Source organism: Artibeus jamaicensis, unplaced genomic scaffold (genome assembly GCF_021234435.1).
Source record: "Artibeus jamaicensis isolate MK-2021 breed Jamaican fruit bat unplaced genomic scaffold, CSHL_Jam_final scaffold_474, whole genome shotgun sequence".
Classification (NCBI taxonomy): Eukaryota; Metazoa; Chordata; class Mammalia; order Chiroptera; family Phyllostomidae; genus Artibeus; species Artibeus jamaicensis.
The window spans coordinates 4,754,159-4,780,689 of NW_026522046.1; the positions used below are offsets into that span (position 1 = coordinate 4,754,159).

At 41.3% G+C, this 26,531-nt stretch overlaps 1 protein-coding gene across 1 annotated transcript in view; it reads left to right on the forward strand.

The window, feature by feature from the left end:
- ETV5 (ETS variant transcription factor 5) overlaps positions 1 to 25,995 on the forward strand; it is a 58,176-nt gene extending 32,181 nt beyond the window's left edge. The window contains exons 8-13 of the mRNA XM_037129669.2: positions 8,985 to 9,244; positions 11,277 to 11,336; positions 15,417 to 15,485; positions 15,642 to 15,811; positions 19,976 to 20,077; positions 23,494 to 25,995. Of these exons, the coding sequence (XP_036985564.1) occupies positions 8,985 to 9,244; positions 11,277 to 11,336; positions 15,417 to 15,485; positions 15,642 to 15,811; positions 19,976 to 20,077; positions 23,494 to 23,715 (883 nt within the window). The 3' untranslated portion in view covers positions 23,716 to 25,995. The remainder of the gene's footprint in view (positions 1 to 8,984; positions 9,245 to 11,276; positions 11,337 to 15,416; positions 15,486 to 15,641; positions 15,812 to 19,975; positions 20,078 to 23,493) is intronic.
- Positions 25,996 to 26,531: the final 536 nt, after the last annotated feature.

Consider the following 26,531-nt stretch of genomic DNA (forward strand, 5'->3'; position numbering starts at 1 on the left):
TCTTTTGTAGCTTTTAGAGAGGGAAGAACTTGACTGTGAGTCACATTTGCATCCTGGTCTGGAATGAAGTGTCTGATGCATCTTTTCTCCATGCACTCTTGTTAATAGCACGTTAGGTATGGCAGCACAAACACACTTTGAGATCCGAAACCAAGTTTCACAGATGCTTAATGGAACCTTCTTTAACAGACTCAATAATGTACTTCTAATGAATGGTTGGAGTGAGGGTGCTTTTAGTTCTGAATCTTAAGAGAGCTTGTTTTTAGTATTCTACCATGTTTACTGTAGGGTTGTGGTTTTTTGTTACCTTTTATTTAAGATAAAAGAAATTTCCTTCTATCCCTGGTTTACTGAGAGTTTTTAATATAATGGATATTGAATTTTACCAAATGCCTTTTCTTCCTCTGTTGAGATGATCAAAGAAATTTCCTCCTTTAATTTCTTTTTTAATATATTTTATTGATTATGCAACTACAGTTGTCCCATTCCCCCCTTCATTGCCCTCCACCCTACACACCCTGTCCCACCCACATCCCCTGCCTTTAGTTCATGTCCATGTGTCATAAGTTCTTTAGCTTCTACATTTCCCATACTGTTCTTGGCCCTCCCCCTATTTTCTACCTACCATCTATGGTACTTATTCTCTGTAGCTTTTCCCCCTCTCTCCTCCTCCCAGTCCCCTGTTGCTAACCCTCCATGTAATCCCCATTCTGTGGTTCTGTTCCTGTTGTACTTGTTTGCTTAGTTTGCTTTTGTTTTAGGTGTGGTTGTTAATAACTGTGAGTTTGCTGTCTTTTTACTGTTCAGATTTTTTATCTTCTTTTTCTTAGATAAATCCCTTTAACATTTCATATAATAAGGGCTTGGTGATAATGAACTCCTTTCACTTGACCTTATCTGAGAAGCGCTTTATCTGACCTTCCATTCTAAATGAAAGCTTTGCTGGATAGAGCAATCTTGGATGTAGCTCCTTGCCTTTCATGACTTGGAATACTTCTTGCCTGTAAGGTCTCTTTTGAGAAAACAGCTGACAGTCTGATGGGAACTCCTTTGTAAGTGACTGTCCCCTTATCTCTCGCTGCTTCTAGAATGCTCTCCTTCATTTTAATCTTGGGTAATGTAATTATGGTGTGCCTTGGTGTGTTTCTCCTTAGGTCCAACTTCTTTGGGACTCTGAGCTTCCCGGACTTCCTGGAAGTCTATTGCCTTTGCCAGATTGGGGAAGTTCTCCTTTATTATTTGTTCAAATAAGTTTTCCACTTGTCGTTCTTCCTCTTTCCCTTCTGGTACCCCTGTAATTTGGATGTTGGAACGTTTAAAGATGTCCTGGAGGTTCCTAAGCCTCTCTTCATTTTTTTGAATTCTTGTTTCTTCATTGTTTTCTGTTTAGTTGTTTCTTTCTTCCTTCTGGTCCACTCGATTGATTTTAGTCCCAGTTTCCTTCTCATCACAATTGGTTCCCTGTGCATTTTCCTTCATTTCACTTAGTGTGCCTTGCTTTTTTCATCTAATTTGCAACCAAAATCAACCAATTCTGTGAGCATCCTGATCACCAGTGCTTTGAACTATGCATCTGATAGGTGGCTATCTCTTGGTCACTTAGATATATTGACTCTGGAGCTTTGATCTGTTCTTTTGTTTGAGCCTTTTTTTTTTTAAGGGGGGGGGTCAGGTCGTGCCTCTTAGTGAGGGGTGGGGCACATAGGTATTCACCAGGGCAGGGCAACCACTTGCTGGATTGTGATGCTGTATGTGGGGGTGGGGTCTGAGAGGGAACAATGGCACTTGGTCTGCTCTCTCTTGGATTTTGGTCCCCTCTGCCGCTTCCCACAAGAAAATCGTGCCCTTTTGGTGCTGGTTCCCAGGTGGGTGGGCTTGTGTACATTCTAGTACCCTGTGGGTCTCTCCAACGAACTCTCCTGTGAGGCTGAGAGTCTCTCCTGGCACCTCAACCCCCACAAGTGTTTTCAATCAATGCTTTTAGGCTTTATCTCTCGGTGCTGGGGCCTTGGGTTGCGCTGTCTGTCTCACTGCCCATTTCACCGGATTTGTATGTGTAAGAATGTGTGACCGAGGTCAGCCAATCACCACTTTTTCTCACCACAACCTCTCTCCGCCGGCCACCGACTCCACCCCTCTTACCAGTCTGGATGAATGGTTGTTGGACTTCCATACGGTTCAATTTTCTGTCAGTTCTGGTGCTTTTTTGTTTCTAAATTTTTGTTGTCCTTAATTTTGGTTGTGCAAGGAGGCACAGTTGTGTCTACCTATGCCTCCATCTTGGCCAGAAGTCCTCCTTTAATTTCTTACTGTGGAGAGTTCATTGATTTATATGGAACCAACCTTGTATTCTTGCAATAAATCTAACTTGGTCGTTATGTATTCTCTTTTGCACATTGCTGGACTTGGTTTTCTCATATATATTTAGGACTTCTGCAACACTTAATTGAGAAGAACGTATACTTTTTTCTTGCATTGTCCTTGTTGGGTTTTAGCATTGAGGTGATACTCATCAAATGAGTAGAGGGTGTCCTCCTTTTTATATATTCTGGAATAGTTCATGTGAAATTGGCATTCTTTATGCCTTGAATTTTGGGGAGAATTTATCAGTAAAACCATTTAGGCCTAATATTATCTTTGTGGGAAGATGTTTAATTACTGATTCAGCGTCTTTACTATTTATTGTCTTGTTCTGAGATTTCTATTTAAAAGTGAATTTAAATTATTTTTTCTAGGAATTTTTCTATTTTGTGGATTTTTTAATTATCTGGCATAAAGTTGTTTATAATATTTTCTTCTTAAAAATCCTCTATAGCATCTGCAGTGATCCCCTTTTCATGTTTGATAATGATCTAGACCTTTTTTTCTCTCTTAGTCTTGGCAGACAATATCATTCGTCTTTACAACAAATTAACTTTGGCTTTACTCATCTTCTCTATTGGATGTTTTCTATTTCATTGACTTTTGCCTTTACTAAAATATCTTAGTTTTATTTTCTTTCAGTTTATTCCATTTTTCTATTTCTAACTTCTTTGGTTGGATGATTAGCTCATTAATTTACAGATTTTTTTAATAATATGCATATAAACATATAACCAAATAAAACTTCTCCTAAGTCTGGGTGACCATCCATTTTGTTTTTCACTGTTCGCTTATGGTTCATGTCTTGTCTGGGTGTGATTGGTAATAGCCACCCCTTTTTCTCCCAAAAGTATCCTGGTTGGGACAGTCAATTATTTCTGCCTGCCCAAATCCTGCTTAAGCTGTACCCCACATGTTCTGATTTGTGGTAGTCTAAAAATTCAGTTTTAACTGTTTTCTGTTATTTCTTTCAGTCTTGAAATTCTTTAAAAATATATTTCTTAATTTCTAAACATACGAGAGTTTTCTAGTTGCCTGGACTATATGTTTTTTTTTAAATGTCATCAAGAGAGCATTTAAAAAACAATTACAGAAATAACTAGAAATAGTATAGGCCAGTGGCTCTGGAATTGGACAGACAGACCCGGGACTGAATGCCAGCTCTGCTATTTCCTATCTGTATGACCTCAGGCGGGGTGTTAATTTCTCTAAGTGTTGGTTCCTTTGTCTTCTGGCTGAAAATGGAGAACAGTGGATACCACGTAGTATCATTGGGTGGATTAAATGAAATCATATTGGCACAGTGAAGGTACTTATTAAACATTAATTTCTCTGACAATTTTGCTTTTGCAAAATCACTTTTATATTTCTTTCTTTTTTTTTTATTTTAGATTTTATTTATTTATCTTTAGAGGGGAAGGGAAGGAGGGAAAGAAATATCACTGTATGGTTGCTTCTCATGCGACCCCTGCTGGGAACTGGCCCCTGCTGGGAACTGGCCTGCAACCCAGGCATGTGCCCTGACTGGGAATCGAACCACTTTTATATTTCTTAAAGGAAACTATACTTAAGGAAACTTCCTAAAATGATATAGATACCACAATTCTGGAAATTGCAAGTTTTGAAAATGTAAAAAGCACTCTATTCCTAATCATGTTTCTTTATCATCAGATTTATTAATGTTTACACATAAAACTAATGGTTTCACTATTTTATACTGGGGGCATCTCATATTTACATAACCTTCCTTCTTCCATATTTGATCTTGAGAAATCAAACAAGCTTCTAGGCCTTTAAAGTTTTATCACTGAGTGTTTTATCACTGCTTAGATGGGCCACTTTGAGTCTAAGAGCTGACCGGCCTTACGGAGCCCTGAGAGCTGTGTCAGAGCTCTTTGGTGTGCTTTTAGGGACAGTGTTTGGGTTTTGTTTTGCAACGGTGTCTGGCTCTTGGTATGTGGCAGGAAAAATAAACATTAATGTGAAGTTGGGTAGCACGTTGCCACCCAGAATATACATCAGCATTCTCAAGCCCTGGCCGGCTGGCTCAGTGGACTTAAGTATAGTCCCATACATCAAATGGTTGTGGGTTTGAGCCCCTGTCAGGGTGCCTAGCAGTTGCTGGTTCTTCCTCATATCAGTGTTTCTCTTTCTCCCTCCCCACCCCCTACCCAGTCCCACCCTCTTCCTCTTTCTCTCAAATCAATAAATATATCCTCAGATGAGGATTTAATATATATATATTAATTAATTAAAATTCAGCATTTTTTTCTGAGAAAGGAAACTGGATATTGGGTAAACAACTAGTGAACTCCATGCCTTGTGTGTGTGATAATATTCTCTCCCAGTTCCTTAAGACATTTCCTAATATTTGCTTAACTTCCATTTGGCTTGCTGTGGGCTGGGGGTGGGTGGTGGTACAGTTGATGATGATGTTTAAAGGTAATCAAAAACCTAACAGAGTGCCGGGCCCTGTTTCATGAATTATCTTACATAAAAATCTTTACAACAGACTTCTGGGCAGGTGTCCAGGTTGTCCTTATTTTAGTGAGAAGGAAACTGAGGCTCAGAGCAGTTACATAACTCACCCAAGGTCACACAGTTAGTAAGTGGTAAAGATTGGATTTCAGCCTACGATGTTCTGACTTCACAGCCAGAGCCTCTTACCCAGCTATGCTGCTTCTCTGTTTTCTGTCTTCTCTTACCCTTGACGGAAACACAAAGTACTTGGTGTCACAGTGTCTTAGCTGATCTTACATATTATCTCTCGGCTAGCCTCCGAACCGTCACTGCTTCACCTGGCGCCCACAGCCACTGTATAGCCTTCACGGAATCCACCCTTTTCTCCTTTTTCCTCCAAGCATTGTGTTTACTGTGTGTGTGTTGGCAGCAGAAACAGAAAAGGAAATGCAGAAAAAGCATCGAACGGTTTTCATAACGTAAACCAAATGTTGGTAGCGTGGGTGAGCTCTTGGGAGGAAAGGCGCTATATAAATCTGACAAATAAATAAATAAATGGTTCTTTAAATAAACTGGCATTGAAAAAGCCTTAATCTGTAATGTATTGAATTTAGGCTCCCTCAGTAGTCAGAAGTCTCCTTTTGCTCATCAACTGTGAGCTCACTGTGGCCTGAGTTCTGTTGGGAAATGAGGCTGGTGGGGGTTGGAGGGTGACTGGGAGGGGGAAGAGGTTTGTTAGGGACCAGGCTGCTTTTCCATTGAAAACGATTGCCTGCCTCAGTAAACAGGCATCTTTGTCATAACTGTATTGTGTACACAACACATTCTTAGACACTTCAAAAGGACTGCAGGCAGGGGAAGGGAGTTCAAATGAAGGTCAGTGAGTAAAGTTCATAGGATGTATTTTGAGGAGAACTGAATCACTTCACTAATCTCTGCAAATAAAGCCATTATCGGCAGCAAGCTTTGAGAGAATCTTTCTTCCCAACATGTTGGTTTTGTGACCTACCCTCAAGATCCCCTTCGTCACTTCTGTTCCCTCAAAACAAACCAAAACAGAACAGTCCCAATTATAGAATTTGTCTGCGCATCTCAGGCCCCTAAATTTCACAAATCCTCAAAAGTCACACTGGGAGGAGGGGGGAGGGTGCTGGCCGGTGCCCATATGGAAGTGCCTTTTCCTGAAGGGGCTGTACCAGGACAGCTCTAGAGTTTCATTCTGGAAGGTGAGAAGATGAGCACTGAGCGGAAGTGGAGCGATAGGGCTTGCCAGCTGGAGAGGATCTGGTTACAGAACTGAGTGCTCTGTGCCATCTCCAGCCATCAAAGGAAGTGATGTGTGGAGGTCACCTTTGAAGGTGCTAAGATGCTGGCAGAGGGGAAGCTAAGGAACAGGACCCTTATTACTGGTCACTCCTGCTAGTGTAAGCTTTGAGTGCTTGATAAAAATAAGGCCTTCAGAGTATCTTCATCTTTCTTTTTTGGCCCACTGCTTCAGAATTTTGTTCAAAAATTCAGGTTTTCTGCGTGCTGCTGGTACCTCTATTTTAAATGTCAAGTCTAACCCTGAGTTTCAGTTTTACACTTCTTCAAAGAGTATACAAGTTTTTCCTTAAATAACAGCAACCTAGAAAATCTCATTCCTATGAAGTTCCACTGTAATGCATTCTGTGCCTCAGCTTAAGGCTGTCAACCCAGTCAGCCTTAAATAGTTTTGAAAACTTATTTAATACGTTGGTGAGGTAGATTCTGATGCTTTTAGTGTCTACCCTGATCTAAGCAGTGCTTTATCTGCACACAATCTCTTCAGTTTAAGATTTTAAATCTTGACATCCTGAAATCTGTTGGCCACCTGTTGCCACAGATTGATTCAAATCAAGCTATTAATAGGATTCAAGTTAAAAGTAGAGAGTAAGACCTTGCTGTTACAGGATTATATTATTGATTTAAAAAACTTACTGAAATTAGTTCTAAAATCCTTTACTTTTTTTCTCAGAACCATGGCTCATATTTTCTACCTCAGAGCATATATTTACAAATGCTTTTCTTTATACACACAGATTACTGCCTTATGCATGTTTCATGAATTAAAGCCTCACACTGAGGGTTACCCTGACTCCTGCACCCACTCTCCTGACGTCTACCCCAGTCCGTCAGTGATTACAGCTATGTCAGAAACCTTTTGTACACATAATTCTATTTCATCATTGCAGCAGCATTTGCATGTAATACATCCCCATGTTACAGATGAGGAAACTGAAACCAAGACAGTTTGCCCTTCATCACCTCCCCAGTACGTGGCTTCACTCAGGACCTCAGGCTTTCCTGACCGCACTGCCTTCCCAGCAGGGCAGGGGCAGTGGCACTCATGCGGATTTCCCTGACAGCTATAGGATGTTAATGGTGCTGGTTAAATAACAATAACGAAAGGCTTTTATTGTTCTGTCTTATTAAAAAACAGTGCATGTTTATTAAACTGTTGATAAGCAAAAAAAATCACCAAAAATTGTCACCACCATTTAAGTAAACATTTAAGTGAAATCTTTCCAGGTTTTTATATAACACCATAAATATTGTTTTTTATTTTTGTAAGAATTTGATGCTCTGCATTCTTGCACAGCCTGCCTTAATATATCACAAATGCCTTTGCAGGTCCTTACATATTTGTATGTTGCATCATATTTGGTGATTCAATGAAGTGGCTATATTACCACATTCTTAGCCAGTTACCTTGCTAGACATTTGCACTGGTGACCATCTTTGTAGTTTTATCTAATCATATCTATGATTTCAGCATTTTTTATGTGCCAGACACAGATTTATTAAGTGCCTGCTTATCCTCTTTCCTCATGATCACTAATGAAGTTGAACTTTTTGTTCGTTTCTGTCAGTGTTACTTCTTCAGTGATTTTCTCAATTTATGTCCTTGAACCATTTTTCCTTTTGGGATGTCACCTTTTATTAATTTTTTAAAGCCCTTTATGTCAGCAATATTAACATTGCTGTAAGAGAATTTTTTCCCAATTAGTTTAATTTGGGGGTTTGTTTCTGGTGTTTTCTGTTACAGATCTTTCCCACTTGTTGTTTCTCTGTTGCTTTTGTTCTGGTGTTTTTTGATATATAGAAATTTATAAAATGAGGCATGTCCATATTTGTCTTGATGATTTCTGCTGTTGCTGTGATATGTAAGAAGGTTTTTTTCTACAAGGTTATATGTTTTTATATATATTCACTTTACTGTCATGATTTCATATTAAATCTTTATTCCATATGATATTTCTTTAAGTGTATGGTATAAAAGAGCAGTTCAGCCTTTCCCCCCCACTAATTTGGAATGCTTGCCTTAACAAATAGTGAATTTTGGAATATATATGACAGTTTTCGACTTCCCGTTTAATTCTTTTGGCATGCCTATCTTTCATTTCTTGTATTCCTGTTTTAATTATTGTGGTTTTATAATTGTCAATATGAATATATCATTATTTCTTTTCAAAAATTATTTAATCTTCCAAACAAAGTTTAAGGTCATTTTTTTCAAGTTGTTTGGGAAGGCATTGCTTTTATAAAATAATACATTGAATCAACAGCTTCGAAGTCCTAAATATTTTCTTAAATTAAACTTCTCTATTATTTCTCAGAGATCAGGTTTCAGTTTTTATTCCTAAATGGCATGCTCATTTACTGATTATTCCTAGGGACATTTTATTTTTGATTATTATATAAGATTATTTTTTTAATTACATTTCTGAATTGTTTATTTGTACTCTTTGGTCTTTAAAAATTTTATCTACAGGTGAGAGAGTAAATGCAGTTGCAAACAAACATATACCTCTATGTTAGGGTCATTAGCAAGTAATTGCTTTTATGTGTTCAGATACATAATTCTGACCGATGGTGTATGAAACAAACATGCATGGAAAATAAGAAGCTACCATGTCATTGTTCCGACTGTTTTTGCCGGTCTCTGACTCAAGAGGTTTGAAATGTGTGATATAATTTTGGAAAGTAGATAGAATATTCAGAAATAAGTGTTTTTTAAAAATAACTATTAATAAGTACGTTGCAAATAATTTCATTTATCTGAACATCTAGTCCTTAATGCTAAACTATATAGTAGGTATTAGTGATGTTCCTAATTAAACAACATAACTCTTTTCTTGCAGATTTCAGAGACAACTGTCTGAACCCTGCCACCCCTTCCCTCCTCAGTCAGGAGTTCCTGGAGATAATCGCCCCAGTTACCACCGGCAAATGTCAGAACCCATTGTCCCTGCTGCTCCCCCGCCCCCTCAGGGATTCAAACAGGAATACCATGACCCACTCTATGAACATGGGGTCCCAGGCATGCCAGGCCCCCCAGCACATGGGTTTCAGTCACCAATGGGAATCAAGCAGGAGCCCCGGGATTACTGCGTTGATTCAGGTTAGTATGAGGCCATGCCATTTCTTCATTTTCTCATTCATCTTTCTGGGCATTACTGAATGCCTTCTACATACAGGACTTTGGGGAATAGTTTTATAAAATTTGCCCTCATAGAACTTAGGAGCTGATAAAGCAGACATGTTTATGCATAACTGAATACAAAAGAAAGCATAAAAGCCATGCAAGTGGTAGAGAATGCAGGTGGCATTCAGAAGTGGTACAGAGTAAACCTCTGAGGCCAAGCCTGGAGATCACTGGGGGTCCAGTCTTGGTAATGCTCTTTGTAAGGCCTGTTATCTTAGGGTCACAGCCACAGCGAATGTTAGTTTTACATTCCTAGTTCCATGGCTTTCTTTTTGAATACAACAGACTCAAACTTTCAATATAAAAATGAGGAAGACAGCCCACACGTAGGATGGAATTCTTTCTGTTCTTGAAATTAATGATGTTCCAAGAAAGCACCTAGTATGTCATAGCTCTATGGGGTGCCAGGTATGCCATGGAAAAGGTGTCCTGTTGGTTGGTTCATGAGATTTGCTGCTCTGTTGCATTGCTTAGATCTGGGGAAATTCCTGTGTCCTTCAGTAGCTGCTGATGTACACGGGGAGAGGAACGCATTAGAGTGCCTATTATTTGGTTATGGGTTCCTGTCTAGAACCTTGGGAATGCAAGAATTTAAGCTGTACTTGGGGGCTGTCCCATCCCCCTTCCCCACATGTATAGTCATTCACTGACTACATATCTTATAGGCCAGGCTTATTAAACGAGATCATTAAGGCAAAGGTGAGTTGGTTGCAGCTTGCACATTTAGAAGTTGTTTCCTCCTCTTCATTTTTCCTTCTTTCAGAAATGACTTAAATTTTTTTACTCTTTTTGCTGTTGGTTCTAAAGAAATTAAAGGGTGGTGGGTAGGTTTTCAGCCTTCCCTGAGCATGCTTTTCTTGAAGACCCTAGGGAAGGGCGAGGCAGTATGTACTTGAATGGCTTTGCAAATAGATTAGGATATAGAATTTATTCTCAGCCTTTTGTGAGATAATACATAGGTTGCTAAATTCATGCAGAAATTGGTTATGGGAAAGGCTGGGGAGGTAAGCAGAAGGGAGACATCTGTTGCTTTATGATAGAAAAATTACCAAGTGTAGGAATTGATAGCTTATAAAATTTCCACTGGCATCCCTTCTGAAGGCTTTGATGTATTATTCTCAGAAGCAGGCATGACCAGCAGCATTACTCCTTTGGGATTGGCATTTAGTCTGTGCTGGTGAGTTTTTTACTCTGCCCCACTCCCTTACAGCCACACACTCAGCAGATGTTACCATATCTGTAATTCTTTGATCTGAGTGGTGTTCCTGGTGTGTAGGCTTGTCCTACACGGGCACAACTCAACTTGATAACATGATGCCAGCAGAAGAGATCACTTCTGCATGGGTTTCATTCTAACAGTTCCAGTATGGTAAAAATGTACTTGCCAAACCCACTCCTGCCAGTACTTGTCCTAGCTTCATAGCTTCAGATCCCCTAATCTCTTTGGCCTAAGAATACCTTAACCTCTTGCAGCAGAATTGGACGTGACCGTCAACTATAAAGAAGAACAAATTGGGAAGATCTAAAGTGACCCTCCTCCCCCTCCAAACCCTAAAGCCTCGGAGTCATTATAGGCAGAAAGCCAACTTGGCCTTTTAAAAGCCAATTTCTTCTACCATTAACTCTCTCACTAGGTTTGGTGTTAAACTAATTTCTAAAATGAGCAAGTTGTGAGAATGAGACCTCATTTTTTTTTTTCTCTCAATTCTCCTGATTAGAAGTCAGGAGTCCTATTTTCAGATAGTGGGTTATATAGTGTTTTCCATGTTGCTTCTTAGCAAAGAAGGGAAAAAGGGTGATGCCTCTTTCCCAGGACAAGGCCAAAAAGACATGACTTTGGAGCGGGAAAAGGTTTCAGGCTTTACTGCAGAGCTGCAGTTGAGTTGATGTGCTGATTCACCTGCAGACACTATTGATGAGAGTGTATATGTTTCTATTTCTCTTTCAGAAGTGCCTAACTGCCAGTCATCCTACATGAGAGGGGGTTATTTCTCCAACAGCCACGAAGGTAAGTAGCTTTTTTAAAAAGTACATTAAGGGAAGCTGAAAATTGCTCAGTTTCCAGGCTGAGATTTGAGATCATAGGTTAAGCCTTCCTTAGCTCATAAATATGAGAGCTAACTGATCATCATCTTCAGTTATTTTGCACACAGGGTTCGAGGCATGCTCCTGAGCACTGTGAGGGCCACCATCCTTTTCCATGGCAACGACCCTAACTTTCCGTAACAATCTAGGGTAGTGATTCTCCCATGGTATTAGCTTCACGTGGAATTTGTTAGAAATGCAAATTCTCAGCACCCACCCCAGACCTCCTGAATAAGAAACTCCCAGCGATCTGTGTTTTGACAAGCCAGGTGATCGGATGCACACTCAGGTCTCAGAACTACTGTAGAGTCTTAGCTTTGGCTATACATCAGAGTCATCTGGAGAGCTTTTAAAACATTTGGTGTCCAGACCTCACCCAGAGCAATTAAATCAGAAATTCTGGGGTGGGACCCAGGGGTTAGCAGTTTCTAACGCTCCCCACGCGATTCTAATGTGCGTCCAAAACCGACAACCATTGTTCTCTAGAGTTTTTAGAGGAAGGTTGAAAGAACTGATAAACAGCACTATAAAGAATTGGCTGGTTTTTGGAAGTGATAGGTTCACAAGTGTGGTTTCAATGAGTAGCTGCTTCTCACTGACTTCGTTAGAGGGGAGACCAGATGTTGTTGCCCTGAGCACTGGGGGTATTCAGAGTGAGTGTCCAGCCCTGGGAAGGAAGGGCTATCTCCTGGACTGTTGGCTGTGATCGGCGCAGCTGTGTGGGGCTCTCTTCCAGGTTCCTGAATGTTTCTACAGAAGCAGTTGATGTCTGCATCAAGCAAACTAAGAGGGAGTGGGGGAAAAGAGGGAAGAAAACATTTTGCATAATTACAACGTTTAGAAAGGAGCATGCTCTTAAAGGAAATATTTTTAGTAAGGCATTGGGCTGCTTACTACACACAATATTTGGTGAGTTTGTATATTCTTTTCCACCACTCTTTCCCATTATTTCCCCTTCCCCCACACACAGAGAAATTCATTTCAAAGAGACCTGCACTCTTACTTGCTCTGAATTACTCTTAACATGATTTTTCTCTCCATATGTAGGCTTGACCACAGGTGCCAGTGAAACAGTTAGAGAAACAAGAGTTTCTGATTGGTACCTGTGATTACTAAGACAGCCATCTTACATTAGTGTTCACCTGGAATCTTTGTGTGCTGTTTGAATCTCTCATTTCTACTTTGCTCCTTGAACAGGTCCTTCCTTCCTGACACCTTTACTTGAGCGATTAGATAGTTGTGGCCACAACTGATGTAACTCCTGGCTCAAATTCAACTGACTTAAATTTCACTTAAACCAACAGCATCTTCCAGATGTTTTAGAGAACCACATGTGGCAATAACTAGAAACCACAAAATATATCAAAACAATCCTTACGGGCAGGCCTTCATCTGTTTACTTTGAAAACCAAACCTAGAACATAATCTAGATGTACATTTTTTCCTCTATGTACTATGTATGTCTGCATTATTATCTTTATCTTACAGGAAGAAAAGTTCTAAAAATAACACGGCAAGTTTAACAGATGTGTGAACTTTGAAGTATTATACTTATAGTGACTATAATATGGCCAGTCAGACATCGTTTGAGTCGTCAAAATCCATATGGAAAGTCAGGAAATTTATACTTTTCTGGCAGTAAGGCAAAAAGCATGAAGCATGATAGATTATGTAATTCTTGTTGATATAAAGTATAACAGTTTATCATAAAAGTCAGCTTTCTAGTATCAAATTGGAAAATAAATTTATAGGAGACACTGAATCTCTGCCTTCAAACAGCATTGTATTCTTAAATCTTTCAATGGACATAACACATTCTCTTTTTTTTTTAAGATTTTATTTATTTATCTTTAGAGGGGAAGGGAAGGAGGAGAGAGGGAGAGAAATATCAATGTATGGTTGCCTCTCGTGTGTCCCCTGCAGGGAGCTGGCCTGCAACCCAGACATGTGCCCAGACTGGGAATCGAACCACCATCCTCTGGTTTGCAGGCCTGCGCTCAATCCACTGAGCTACACCAGCCAGGGCACATAATACATTCTTTCATTTAAACATTTATTGAATGCTTATGTACTGAGTGCTATGAGGATCCTAAGATATTAGAACATGGTCCTTATCCTCAAGAAATTTAGAATCTTGAGAGAGAATATAACATAAAAGTCTTACATGATCCAATTAACTTCTTAATGTCACCACCTGCAATTAACTATAACTCGTTAAGTTCTCACAATTTGATAGTGTAGGAATTATCTTCCCCAGTCATCAGATAAGGAAACTGGAACACTGAGAAGTTAATTAGCTTATTTAAGATTACACTGCTAATCCAAGTCTGGCTCCATGACCCATATATTTTTTTTAAGCTGTCCTTTTATTAATCCTCATCCAAGGGTAGGTTCACTGACTTCAGAGAGAGAAGGGGAGAGAGAGAAACCTCCACTGGTTGCCCCAACCAGGGATCAAACCTGCCCAACTAGGGCATGGCCCACACTCTTTAATGTTTAATACTACACCGTGGCTCATTTTTCCCCTACTGTATTGTCTGTCTTCACCAGTTGGGATGCAGACTCCGTGAGAACAAGCACCGAGTCTCTATTTTCTCAATATCTACCTCCTTCTAGCACTGTTAGTTCCTGGCAAAAATATTTATTGAATTAAATAATAAATGACAATAAAATATACATCCTTTAGGTAGTTAAGCAAACAGAGATAGTACTTGGAGCCAAGGAAACAAAAACAAATAATTCAAACTTCAGAACAATCTCAGTTTCTTTAATTTGGGCAGTGTTTTCCCAGTCAGTCCCAAGCCTCTTAAAAATGGTGCTGGTCCTGCCAAGAACTTAATCTGGGCTGATCTCGAAGAAAGAACAGCAGATCGTTTCCTGGCGCCTTTATCTGTGGATTTTTCAAGTTATAGCAAAACTCTCTCAAGATTTAATGATAGCCCTTCAGTGCAGAGTGTCTTCCCCTGCCCGTCCCTGCTGCATACCCGACACGCATACACTTGTACTACACAGCCAGGTGAACGGACCAGAGAACTGAGCACAGGGAGCCTCATTTACCAGATGGAGCTTCTGGTGCTTTGTTCTGAGAAGTGTGCTGGCGGGGGAGAGTGCACTAGAATGCTTACACCTGAAGCAGGCTAGACCACAGAGAAGGATGTGGTCTCATCAGGTCTGTCTGTTAACCAGCTTGGATTTGAACTGCTGATCTTGTCAGGGTGCCTGGTGATATGGTGATCAGCTCGGAACGCACATTTAGGGTTTGTGGACTGAGTGTCAAGCCGTCCTTCCTCCTTTACCCCTTCTACTTGTTGCCCTAGCTTCCTCTCATTTCTACGCACATGTGTTGTTGCACCAGTCAGTTCCCCTTTCTTGATCTCTGTTTTGTTATCTATACAGTGAGTAAGTTTTATTGCTAGAAAGTCTCTTCAGATTCCTTCCACTGTATTTGGTGATAAGAACTCCAACCTGCTTTTAAAGTTATTGCTCATCGCAGACCTCCACATTCCCAAGTCTTTACTCATTTTGGCGTTCTGTCTTCTCCAAGCTCTTTAATAATTAAATGAAGTATGTAGACAGCTTGGTCAAGTTGTAAGAAAGGTTGAAAATGGCAAGACTGTGTACAGATCAATGAAATCTATGCAGCTAGGCCAACTGAGACAGATGAGATGTCTTTTCAGGTATAAAGGTCTTAGTCACAGCAACACTGGTCCATGTAGACATAAGCAAGAAGTGAAGGAACTTACTGGTGACTCAGCACTTCCCTGCAGTCTTAGCTCTAATATCAGGAATCGATGCTTCTCTGACTGAGGCTCAGGTGATTAGATGGAAGCGCCAAGGCCTAAGTCCTTTCCAAGTCCCCCCAAATCCATTCTGGCGTAGATATTACAGTTAAGACGGCTTAGGACCCAGAGTGGTAGAATCCCATTTTAGTTCATAAATCCAGAGTTTTAGTAGAACACAGCGAGGGTTTGTTAAGCAGCATTCTTTTTAAATCCTTCTTCAGGTTTTTCATATGAAAAAGATCCCCGGTTGTACTTTGATGACACTTGCGTTGTTCCTGAGCGACTGGAAGGTAAGCAGCCCCATCCAGTTTGTTGCGAAGCTGGCGGGTTGGAGATGTCAGAGCACCCTATCAGTCCTAATGCTAAATTGGCGTTAACTTCGTTTGCCCGATTCACCCAAGAAACTTAAAACTAAAGCAGTACATATGTCTCTTTGTCCCAAACAGGCAAAGTCAAACAAGAGCCCACCATGTATCGAGAGGGGCCCCCTTACCAGAGGCGAGGCTCCCTTCAGCTGTGGCAGTTCCTGGTCACCCTTCTTGATGACCCAGCCAATGCCCACTTCATTGCCTGGACCGGCCGAGGCATGGAGTTCAAGCTGATAGAACCTGAGGAGGTGAGCATGGGATGCTGGACTTGCATGACTATTTTATTTGTTGATGGTGATGAGGTTTGTTCTTGTTTAGTTCTCCATTGAGGCTTTTTACTGTATTAAATGTGCTCTTGTCATTCAGATTCTGGCCTGGTCAGTGCCCTTCCTGTGAATAGGACAGGTTTCAGACAGGCAGAGTTCTCCACTATACAATAGGACACATAGTAAAGTACCTGCAAAGTCTGGAGTCATAAAGACTTATACCCAAATATGGTCTGGTGTCCCTTCTGGAAAGTCTTTTCCTGATGTTGTTTCAGTGATAAACCCATTTTTAGGTTGGCCCTCGTATGCTGTAGCCTACATGTAAGGCTATAGAGCATTGTTATGACACTGTGGTAATATGTTATAGAATGCAGCTACCCCACTATGTATTTCAAATGGCTCTAACCTAAAGAAATAAAATTATGAGAGATAAGTTAATCTTATAAGCTCAGATTTTTAAGTGTATTATGTGACATCACAGTAATTGAGAGATAACACAAACCTTCATTATTTGTTCATAGAAAAGAAACATTGTTAACTTTGTTACTGTCCATTTGCCTAGAACCATTGACAGAAAGGCCTATGGACAGAACCAGGACCATTTCTTCAGTGGAGAAGACACATCATAGAATCCCTTTCCTGAATATCACATAAGAAAATGAATCACTTTAGGCTCTCAATTCGACATATTCTGAAGGGGTTGATTTTTAATTTCTATTTGGTTTAGAATCTAGAGAGATTGTAAATGAAAAAGCAATAGCCCTGAAAATCTGACATATGCTGCTTTTAGTAGCATGTGGTTAGGTTTTAGATATTAAACCAACAGAGCAAGAGGTATCTTTGGATTATGTGTAATTGAAAGTAGATGTTTGAGTAAGAACTGCAGTTTTAAATGTTGTTCCATTAATACCAAGGCTCACATTAGCACGCTAAGAGAGAGGGTAAGTTGGTATGGGGGTTAACAGCAGGGGGTGGCAACCTGGCACTTGGTTTGGAAGAAGAAAATGGTCTGAAAGTTAAGAGGAGAATATGTGGATTGGAGGCAGTTATAACAGGAGATATGCATATGGTGTTCCTTATCTTGTACCATTCATGAAACTGGAAATGTGTCAACATCCCATATTGTAAAGTTTCTGTTAAGCCTCAATCTACCTTCAAAGCCAGAGTTTGGTACTCTTGTGTTTTTCGAAGCATTTCTTTATGGCTGTCATGTTTTAGGCTCGCAGCCATGCTGGAGAGCCATTGGCCACACATTCTTTTCCTCATAATCGGCCTGGTTTATGTGAGGCTTGTGAAAAGCATGTCGCCTAGGCTCAGAGGCTTTTTGAAAGTAAATCTGTCATGTGGGCAGCCCTTATTGATTTATCCCGTTTTACAAACAGGAGCTTTTATCGCTTTATTGCCATTGCCTAAGGCCTAAGCACAGGCTGTACAGCTGCAGGTAAACCTGGTTATGACCCTTTGTAAAGCTATTATTGAATCTTCTGCTCTCCTACCAGTGGTAAAGAAAATGATGAACAGATGGCAAAGGGCCCTGCTTTCTTACTTAATACAGAAACTAATATTAATCCAGAAATGCTCATAAATGCCAAGCGTCCAAGTCGTGTGACAGGCCTGTGGCGGCCTTGAGCCTCCCTCAGCTGAGTGGACGGCTTTGTTTCTTCAGGAAGCACTTCTTTCCACTCCACCTTGAAATCCCCATGCACCCCATGAACTCCGAATGTGCATCCTTTTCATCCAGGATGGTTCTGTTCCGTCTGTGCACTGTAGCCTCGGGATGTGCAGCATTCGTTGTGTTTTTCTTCCACTCCACTCCTCGCGGGCCCTTGTCTTGTTAATGTCAGGAAGATACCAACTCCTCGAAAAAGCTGTAAGAAGTCGTCATTGTGGGGAGCTTGAAGGGTGAAGTGGAGGAGGAAGCTGTTTGGGACGTAATTGTAGGCAGCTGTGTGGCTGAGTAGTGCACTCTGGGTAATTATCCATAATATCCATTACACTGTGCATGGAAATTGTGGTTTTAGAACTGCGTTTTGGCAGGCTCCCTAATCAAATGTCTTTTGATAGTCATCCAGCTTAGCACCCTCTCAATTATGACTGACTCGGCTTTAATCTGGAGCCATTTTCACTGTGAATCTGCATTAATGAATATTTTGGGGGTAGGGTTGTTTGTTGAACATGTGGCAGATAACTGGTGCCATGGGGAGGTGTAAAAGGATGAGCTGCAGAAAGAGCTGCTCCCTGTGCTGTGGTTGCTCTCTTAAAAGGAGAAGAAAAGCTATGTGGAATTTTTTTAAACTCCTTCAGCCTCCCTCCTCAAGAAGCCTGCTATCAAAGAAACGATTGGGAAAGATGAAAGGCAGAAAGAACTGGTAACAAACCGTTGCCTGCTCCCCTCACCCAGCCCTCATTTCCAGCTGCTCTGCAGTTGTGCTGCATTACGCATTACTGTAGAAGGAACAGCCCCAGTGAGGGCTACTGAATCATAGGGCCCTGGCCCAAGAAGATGAGTCAGTAACTATGGTCACTACAGATGCTTTGAAGGCTGTGCATACACAAAGCCTCTCCAGTAAGCTATTGCATAAGCAAGTGACAGCAGAGAGGGGTTGTGGCTGAAGTGGAAGAATATTCAAGAATTGTTTTCTACCACTAAATATAGCAAAATGGTGAGGCTGGACTTTTTTTAAGGGCCCTTGCATCACTTGTGGCTGACAGTAATTTAAGTACAGTTTCACAGTGTTGTTTTCTTTTGAACAGAGTTGATGGACATGTTAGTTTAGCAGATTTCCCTTATATCACTGTTTGCAGATGTAATTTTTGGTTAATTTTGCCCTCTTGGCTATTTCAAAGCTAGGGTCGAATGGGTATGTTATGGAGAAAGGAGACCCAGGGACGTGGTGTGTGCCGTAGGGGCAGGAAGTAAACAGATGCAAAGCTGCTCTTCACAGGTTTCTTGCAAGGCAGAGTGGAGTCACAGCTAGTTAGTTGTTCTAATGTAATTAGGACGGATGCATTCCTCCTCACTTATCAGATCATTTCTGGTATTTATTAAAGGTCATTTTAGAGTCCTGAATGCAGATGTTGTTTTTATTCTGTCCAAATATTTTAAGCAAAATGCTGTTTTATGATCTACTTTCCACTTGCACTCTTCCTTCTTCCCATTCCATATTTCACATTTGGTTTTCTAAATATCAAAGCAATATAGTTACTTCATTTCTTTAGAAAAAAGTTTTCAGAACTAACTTAAAATGTTCAAAACATGATCCCTGGTTCACATACATTTAAGACCTCGAAAAAGACTTAATTTCCAGTGTTGTTCTTTTCATATCTTGACAGGGTCATATTATAAGTAGGATTTGGGTTGTTAAGGTACTTGAGAACAGAAATTGCTTGGCCATCGTAATAATTGGGGAAACTCTACTAGGAAGTTTTCTCACTGTAAGGCTTCTCTGCCCAAAGCTCCAGTTACTTCCCCCCATCACTGCACCTCAGGCGGACTGGGTGGGTATAATGCACTTCAAAACTGTTTGGGAAACCCTGTTAATTTTTCATTAAGTGGATAATGGTGCTACATGTTTTAATGTCCATTCTGCAAGTCTGCCGGGAGCAGAGGATTGGATGGCAGCAGGCTGAAACGATCTGATTCCCCCGTATTCCATGAGCTGAAATGAGTAAACATCTCCCAGCCCCTCTCCAATCTTATTAGAATTGAACTTTTGCTCTGCTGGCCCATTAGCTACTCACTAGTGTTTCTAATATTTCAGGAATGACCGTTCTAATTATTCCTTATTGACTTCTACAGAAACCATAGCACTTAATGGCAGCATGTTAATGGTCTGTGGGTATTGGTCAATAATTCATATGTGGAGAAACAGTAGAGAGCCTGCTTCCTCTGGGACATGAGCCAAGCCCTCTGTTATCTTATGGTACAAGGATTCTTCCACCTCTAGATCTCACCTCTCCACAGTTGTGACTGAATCATCACCTTTGTTGATGTTTAGCCTTGAGGGAATTAAATGCTCTTCCTTCCAGGTCAGGGAAATGGAGCATTGGCCAGAGGAGTCAGATTATAGAACCAGCTCTCCTGGAATTGGGAGAAAACCACTAGGCCCAAGGAATGAGTTTCCATTGCTTTTCTGTCTCTTCCAGGTTGCTCGGCGCTGGGGCATCCAGAAGAACCGGCCAGCCATGAACTACGACAAGCTCAGCCGTTCTCTACGCTATTACTACGAAAAGGGCATCATGCAGAAGGTGAGCAGTTGCAAGAGACACTTAGACCACTCTGACCACTTTCAAAGAAAATGTCAAGGGCTTGTATAATAAGATTGTTTATAATGGCTGACTGAAGAAAAAGTTTATCCTCATAAATGATTCTGTGGTAGGAAAAAGTCTTAGAAAAGCAAACTGAAGACAAGAGTCAAATGAGATATAAGACTAACTTTAATGCTCTTGAATGTATGTGAAAAGAGGTTGTGGGTGGAGCATACCATTGGAAAATTAGGCTCTTTTTCTTTACTTTTTCTCTACCTCTAATTATGAAAATGTCTAGACAGTTGGGTCAACTGTTGTATCCATAAAGGAGCGTGTGGGAATCGACTTGAAGATCTCTGCTCCCACAAGAGTTTCACTGAAGTCTTTACCTCTAAACCTCCAAATATGTTGGCTTAATATTCTCAAAAGTGTTAGAGGAGTAAGAAATCTTTCTCTTTTAGAACCTATAAAAACTGGAACTCCGGTTAATGACCCAAGGCTTGTAAAATGACAACAGAATCACCTGGTAGCAGTTTGTAGAATAAAGGATAAAGTGTATTTTGAGGAAAACAATACAAAATCTTTATTGGAATAGAAGTGAAGAACCACAATCTTAAAATTCTATGGATAGGCAAAAGATGGAAATGGCAAATCTTTGATTGGTCTTTGTTAGCCACCTGATTTTAATCTGTACCCAGATTCTGAGATTTACATGTGTAGACAGTCTGCATGGTAGTAGCTGCCACAACACACTCAGCAGAAGCATATGATTCTTGCTGCTGAGAACTTGTCTGCACTAAAACCGGGCTAACCTTTTTCATAAGTAGGTGGTAATGTGACCCCATATTCTTAGCACCCTGAAAAATAAACAGCATTTCATGGATGGTCGTCTGGATGAAATCCAGACTTTTAAGTGCTTTGTATAGGTTCTAAGTCTGTTTCCAGTCCAGGCACCATTTAACTCCCGTTTACTCCCTCATACTTGACCACTTTCATTAGCATTGCTGTTTTTCTCTTAATTAATGGAATATTTATTTACTAAAGAATACATACCACATTCATATAAGTGACTGCATACTATACAATGAAAAATCACCTGTTATAGCACCATCCTACTTAAGAACTAGAACATTTCTAATGCCTTCTATACCTGGCCAGCTTTTACTTGTTTTCTGTTTCGGGAATCACCTTTTCACTCCCAAGAATCTGAGTCCCCAGGCTGAGTTACGTGTTCCCCTTTTATGCTCCTGTCTATCAGCACCTGCACTCACCTGTATTGCTGCCCTTCTCTCTGTATTGTACATTTCTCCATTACTTGTTGTTTCATCCACTGGAGTGTGAGTGCCTTTGGGCAGAATTGGGGGGGGGGGTTAACTTCAGGGCCTGCCTGGCACAAGGTTCATAGATACCACAGAATGGGGGGTCACCCTCTTTCCTATATTCCCCCTTTTTTATATGTATAATTTAGTGGTTTTTAGTGCATTCACAGAGTTGTATAACCAATATCACAATAAGTTTTATATAACACTTTTTACCCAAAAAAGAAATCCTAATTCCTTGGTAGACCCCCTTCCCCCATACACATGCCTTTTAGTGTTAATATTATCAGGTAGAACCCTAAATTCAGAGAGGGGAGCCATTATTCCTTTACTTTTCTCAACTCCAGCTCCCATCTGAGGGGATGTAACCAAGACACAATAGCTTGAACTGACAGCAATGAGCTAGTTTTCCTAGGTTTTCTAAGGAACTAGAAGAGAGCTTTATTTCTGAGATGAAAACAAGCAGAGATGGGAAGGGACTAGAATAAGGCTTGGGTGGGTTCAAATCCTAATACTCCCATTTATTAGTTGTGTGCTTTGAGGAAAGTCACTTCACCTCCCAAAGTCTCTGTTTCCAATACAAATGTAGATAATAATCCCCGCTCTAATCTGCAGTCTAATAATATGTGAGAATGTTCCAGAAAAAAATAATGTGCAATCCAATGTAAGGGATTACTGTTACATATGTATGACCTGTGAGTAAGTGAAAACTAAGTAGAAGGTGAGCGGCAGCACGCCAATGTGGGGGAGGGACTTAGAAAACCTATAGGCCCACACCCTCTGTCTTTGAAAGGGAAAACTGAGGTTTACAGAGCTTGGAGACTTGTTAATGACTGACCTAAGACTGGAAGCCATCCCCTTCTGGCTTCTGATCTAGTACTATTTCCACTACGTCATCCTGCCTTGTTCTTCCACTTGTGAACTGACTCTTGAGGTGGGGAACCAGAGATTTAACGTAAAGCTGTGACTTAGAAAAACTATGTAGGGACAGTTGAGTGTACGTGTCTGCCACCTTATGACTCGTTTGAAAATCCTTATCATCCAGTACCCTACACACAGTGCTGGTTTGTCGTGTTTGGGTTCTAAGGGACACTGGTGCAGACCCTCAATTTCCGGTCACTGGACATAAAGCATCCCCACAAAATAAGCTGTAACATCTGTTAACATAATTGTACCATTACCTCCACAACCTGCCACTGTAACAACAGACTTCTTAAACCCACAATTTGGAAGCAAAGCCATATTTCTACGATCAAAAAGATTTTAGAATACCAATGGAATGACTAAAGGGCGGGATAAACTCAACATTTTGAATTTTTGAGTCCAAAGTATTTACAGATGACTTTAGCCACTTTCCCTTGCCCCTCTGCATTACCTGAGTGAAGACAATGATCAGCTTTGGTTATCAGTGGTATGTGTCCTCTTGTGCTGATGCTAAACAGTGAGCAAAGAATGGGTTCCCAGTGACCTAGGTTGCTCATCAGTACATCATGAGGCCTTTTGGTGCTAATAATATTACCATACATAAAATCCATATAAAGTAGCTCTCAGTCCCTCTGTGTAACAGGACCATGGAATGAGTAATTTAAAACTGTAGGTAAGCCAAGAAGCAATTCTCTTCGGCTTTGGAACAAACTTAAATTTACACCTAGGCTCTCTTATCAAATTCCTAGCCCTTCAAAATAACAAAGCTTACCGTGGAAACTGTGAACTCCGGAGGTGACTGAAATCATGGCCTGGCTTTGGCATTGAACATTTCAGTCCTTGTAACACCGTGCACCAACAAAAGCATACCCATTCTGTCTTTAGCTGTGACTGTAAGACAGTGAGAATTTTGTAAAAGTACCTGTCTAGTATGGATTTGAAATTTAAATATCTCAACTGCTGGCCTGTGCTGTCCACACAACAGTTGGCAGGTAGCAGGTCCCCAAGATTTGTCAAAATAAATTGAATGATTTGGATAATCAGTTACTGGTGAGCCTCCTTCGGTCTCTGGCTTCCTGAGAGCTTGGCGACTTACAAATACCTCATTGTTCTTCCCTTAGTTCCCACCATGTCCCACCAGCTGGGCCTTAGCAGGTGTGTTTTCTCTCTCAGGTGGCCGGGGAGCGATATGTCTACAAATTTGTCTGTGACCCAGATGCCCTTTTCTCCATGGCCTTCCCTGACAACCAGCGTCCGTTCCTGAAAGCAGAGTCCGAGTGCCACCTCAACGAGGAGGACACCCTGCCGCTGACCCACTTTGAAGACAGCCCTGCTTACCTCCTGGACACGGATCGCTGCAGCAGCCTGCCCTATGCTGAAGGCTTTGCTTACTAAGTGTCCGAGTGGCTGAGCAGCCAAACCCTAGAGCTAGCAGTTCCCATTCAGGCAAATGAGGGCAGTGGTTTTGTTTGTGTTTTTGGCTGTTTTTAAAGCTTGCCCTTTGAGTATTATCTGGAGAACTCAAGCTGTCTCTGGATTGGCACCCTTAAAGACAGACACCTCGGCTGGGGAGTGGGAACAGGGAGGGGCAGAAAACCCACCAAACGGCTGGTGCCTCAGCTCTGATCCTGACAAGGTTTCCGGGAAGAGACTGCAGTGGGGCCTCCTTCCCATGGACTATTTGTGCAAAGCAATACCTTGTTCAGGTTGGTACCCACAAACCGGGACCGAGTGCGTGACAATCTGCATTGATCACAGACTGCAAAATGCCTTTACCTGGAAGGGCTCTGATTTGCACAATGTATTGAAAAATAAATCACCAACCCGTAGGACAGTAGGTAGGCTAAGTTGGGAAGGCTCAAACCATGAAGGGTTAAAAATATATCTTAAAATTCAGAGAGCTTGTCTAGCTCAATCTGAAATGTTTCCCCTTGGTCTAGAAAGAAGGGGGAGGGTCAGAACAGCTGTTCCCCACTACATGGTTCTCAAATAAGAAACCATTGCTACTCTTGGGGACCTTCTGGCCTTGTGTCACCAAGTAGAACAAGCCCCTTTTTCCTCCCAGTCACATGGCTGTGTGTGGATGGCTTTAATTTTAGGAGAAGGCTGATTAACACTTTTGACAGTATTTTGTTTTGCTTTGATTCAGGGGATTGTTTTGTTTTGGTGGTTGTTTTGGAAAAACAGTTTATAAACTGATTTTTGTAGTTTTGGTATTTAAAGTGAAAAAAATAAACCTTTTGGTAACTGCACTGCGTCCCTTAGATGGGGTAGTGCCGATTTATGAAGACGCTGCAGCTTGAAAAAGGGGCTTGGTGGCGCGTCCCCTTAGCCGTGCACAAGCCCACGTACTGCCTGCTTTGTGCTTTCTGCACCAGACAGCCTGACAGAACGTTTGCACCTGAGTTGTACATTTTTGAGGTGTGTGGGGCAGCCCGGACACACCGCTCAGATTCTGTGTGTACAGTCCCCCTGGTCCTTAATATGCCCTCCCTGGAAAGCAAATGTACATAATACATGTCATGCCCATTTGAAACCTGGTCACCTGGTGGGAACCCTGGGGATTCTTCCCTGGTTATGACTGATGACAATTTCCATTTCATCAGTTCGTTTTGTTTTCCTTTTCCTTTAACTCTTGGACTTGAAACCCTGCATATGATTCAATAGGGTTTGAGACTTACGTGTGACACTGACAGGTAAAACGATGCTAGCATTTTCGTTTCCTGCCACCTTAAAAAAAAACAACAGAAAAAGCTTATCTAATTGCTGTATTATATTGAAGAAGTTTTAAACACCCCAGCTAAAGCTATGTGTAAGTCAAGCTCAAGTAGAGGAAAAGTTCCCTTGTAACGTGGCAGCCCCTCGAGGCCCGCTGTGTCGACGGCACCCTGCGCTCCCTGCCGCACCAGCAGGTGAAGGACGGCTGTGCTGCTCTTCACACGTGAAGGACACCGCTGGCTTGGCGAGGGCACAGCGTGTGCTTCGAATTGTCTTTCTGTTGGTGGAGCGTTCCATAGTTTCGAATGGTGCCCCTTCTGACCAGCAGCACATTTGTGAAGAGGTTTTCTGCATAATGGGAGTATTTTATAGCTATGGAAGCAAAAGTTTTCCTCTGTTGGAAGCTAATTAGCCCACAAAGGTGTTGAACCTACAGCTTGGGCCTTAATTAGCACTGTACTCTAATCAAAGGACTCTTTTTTTCAAACCATATTTATAGCTTTCTAACCTACGTATAGTCTATACATAGATGCATATTTTATCCCCAGCTGGCTAGAGAGTTATTTGTTGTAAATGCTGTATAGGATTTGTTTTTCCTTTCTTTACTTACCCTGGTTTGGGTTTTTGAGTTTGTTTTTTTTAATGGATTTACGCTCCATTACCAAGAATGAAAATAACCCTCATAGCCTGAGCTCCCCCTCCCCGCTGTCACGGGACGTAGGATGGAGGCGTCACCGCTGCATTCCCATCGGACCCATGCGCCCCCTGGATGGTTTTATTTTTGTGTGTGTGTGTTTGGTTTCGCTTCTTTTCCAGAGTGTGGAACGTCGACAGTGCAGAACGGCTTTCACCTGCCAGTTGATCTGAAATACTTCACCCTCCGCAGGGCCGTGTGCATCCTGCCAAGCTGCGTCATATTCTGTACTGTGTACAATAAAGAAGTTTGCTTTCAGTTTGCCAAGTGCCCCAGACACGCCTCTTTCTTGCCCTCAGTAGTATGATTTTAAAGTGAGCAGAAGCCACCTGGCTTTCCCTCTTTTTCTGCTTCTCTCACTGTCTCAACTGTTGAGCCTTACCAAGGACTGTGGACTTGAGTAGTTGAGGGAACCATTACCTAGGATAGAGAGCACAGCTACTCTTTGGGCTCACAGCTCTTAAAAACTCTGGCTGAGAATCTAATCCAAAGGAGTGGAGGTAGAGGTTCTCTTCCCAGCCAGTGATGAGCTGAGACCACCCCATCCCTTGGAGCCCACCTACTCACCAACACTTACTAAGTTTTTTGAAGCATAGCTCACGTTGGGCTCTGGGTTGTGTGAAAAGATTATTGACTAGGATAGGACTTGGGATTCCAGAACGATTCTAGCTCAGCTTCTTATATGGATGGATACTTTGAAAAGCAGTAGAAATTTAAGCACTTAAAAATTTTACAAATAGGCGCTGGCTGGTATGGCTCAGTGGATTGAGTGCCAGACTATGAAGCAAAAGGTCTCCAG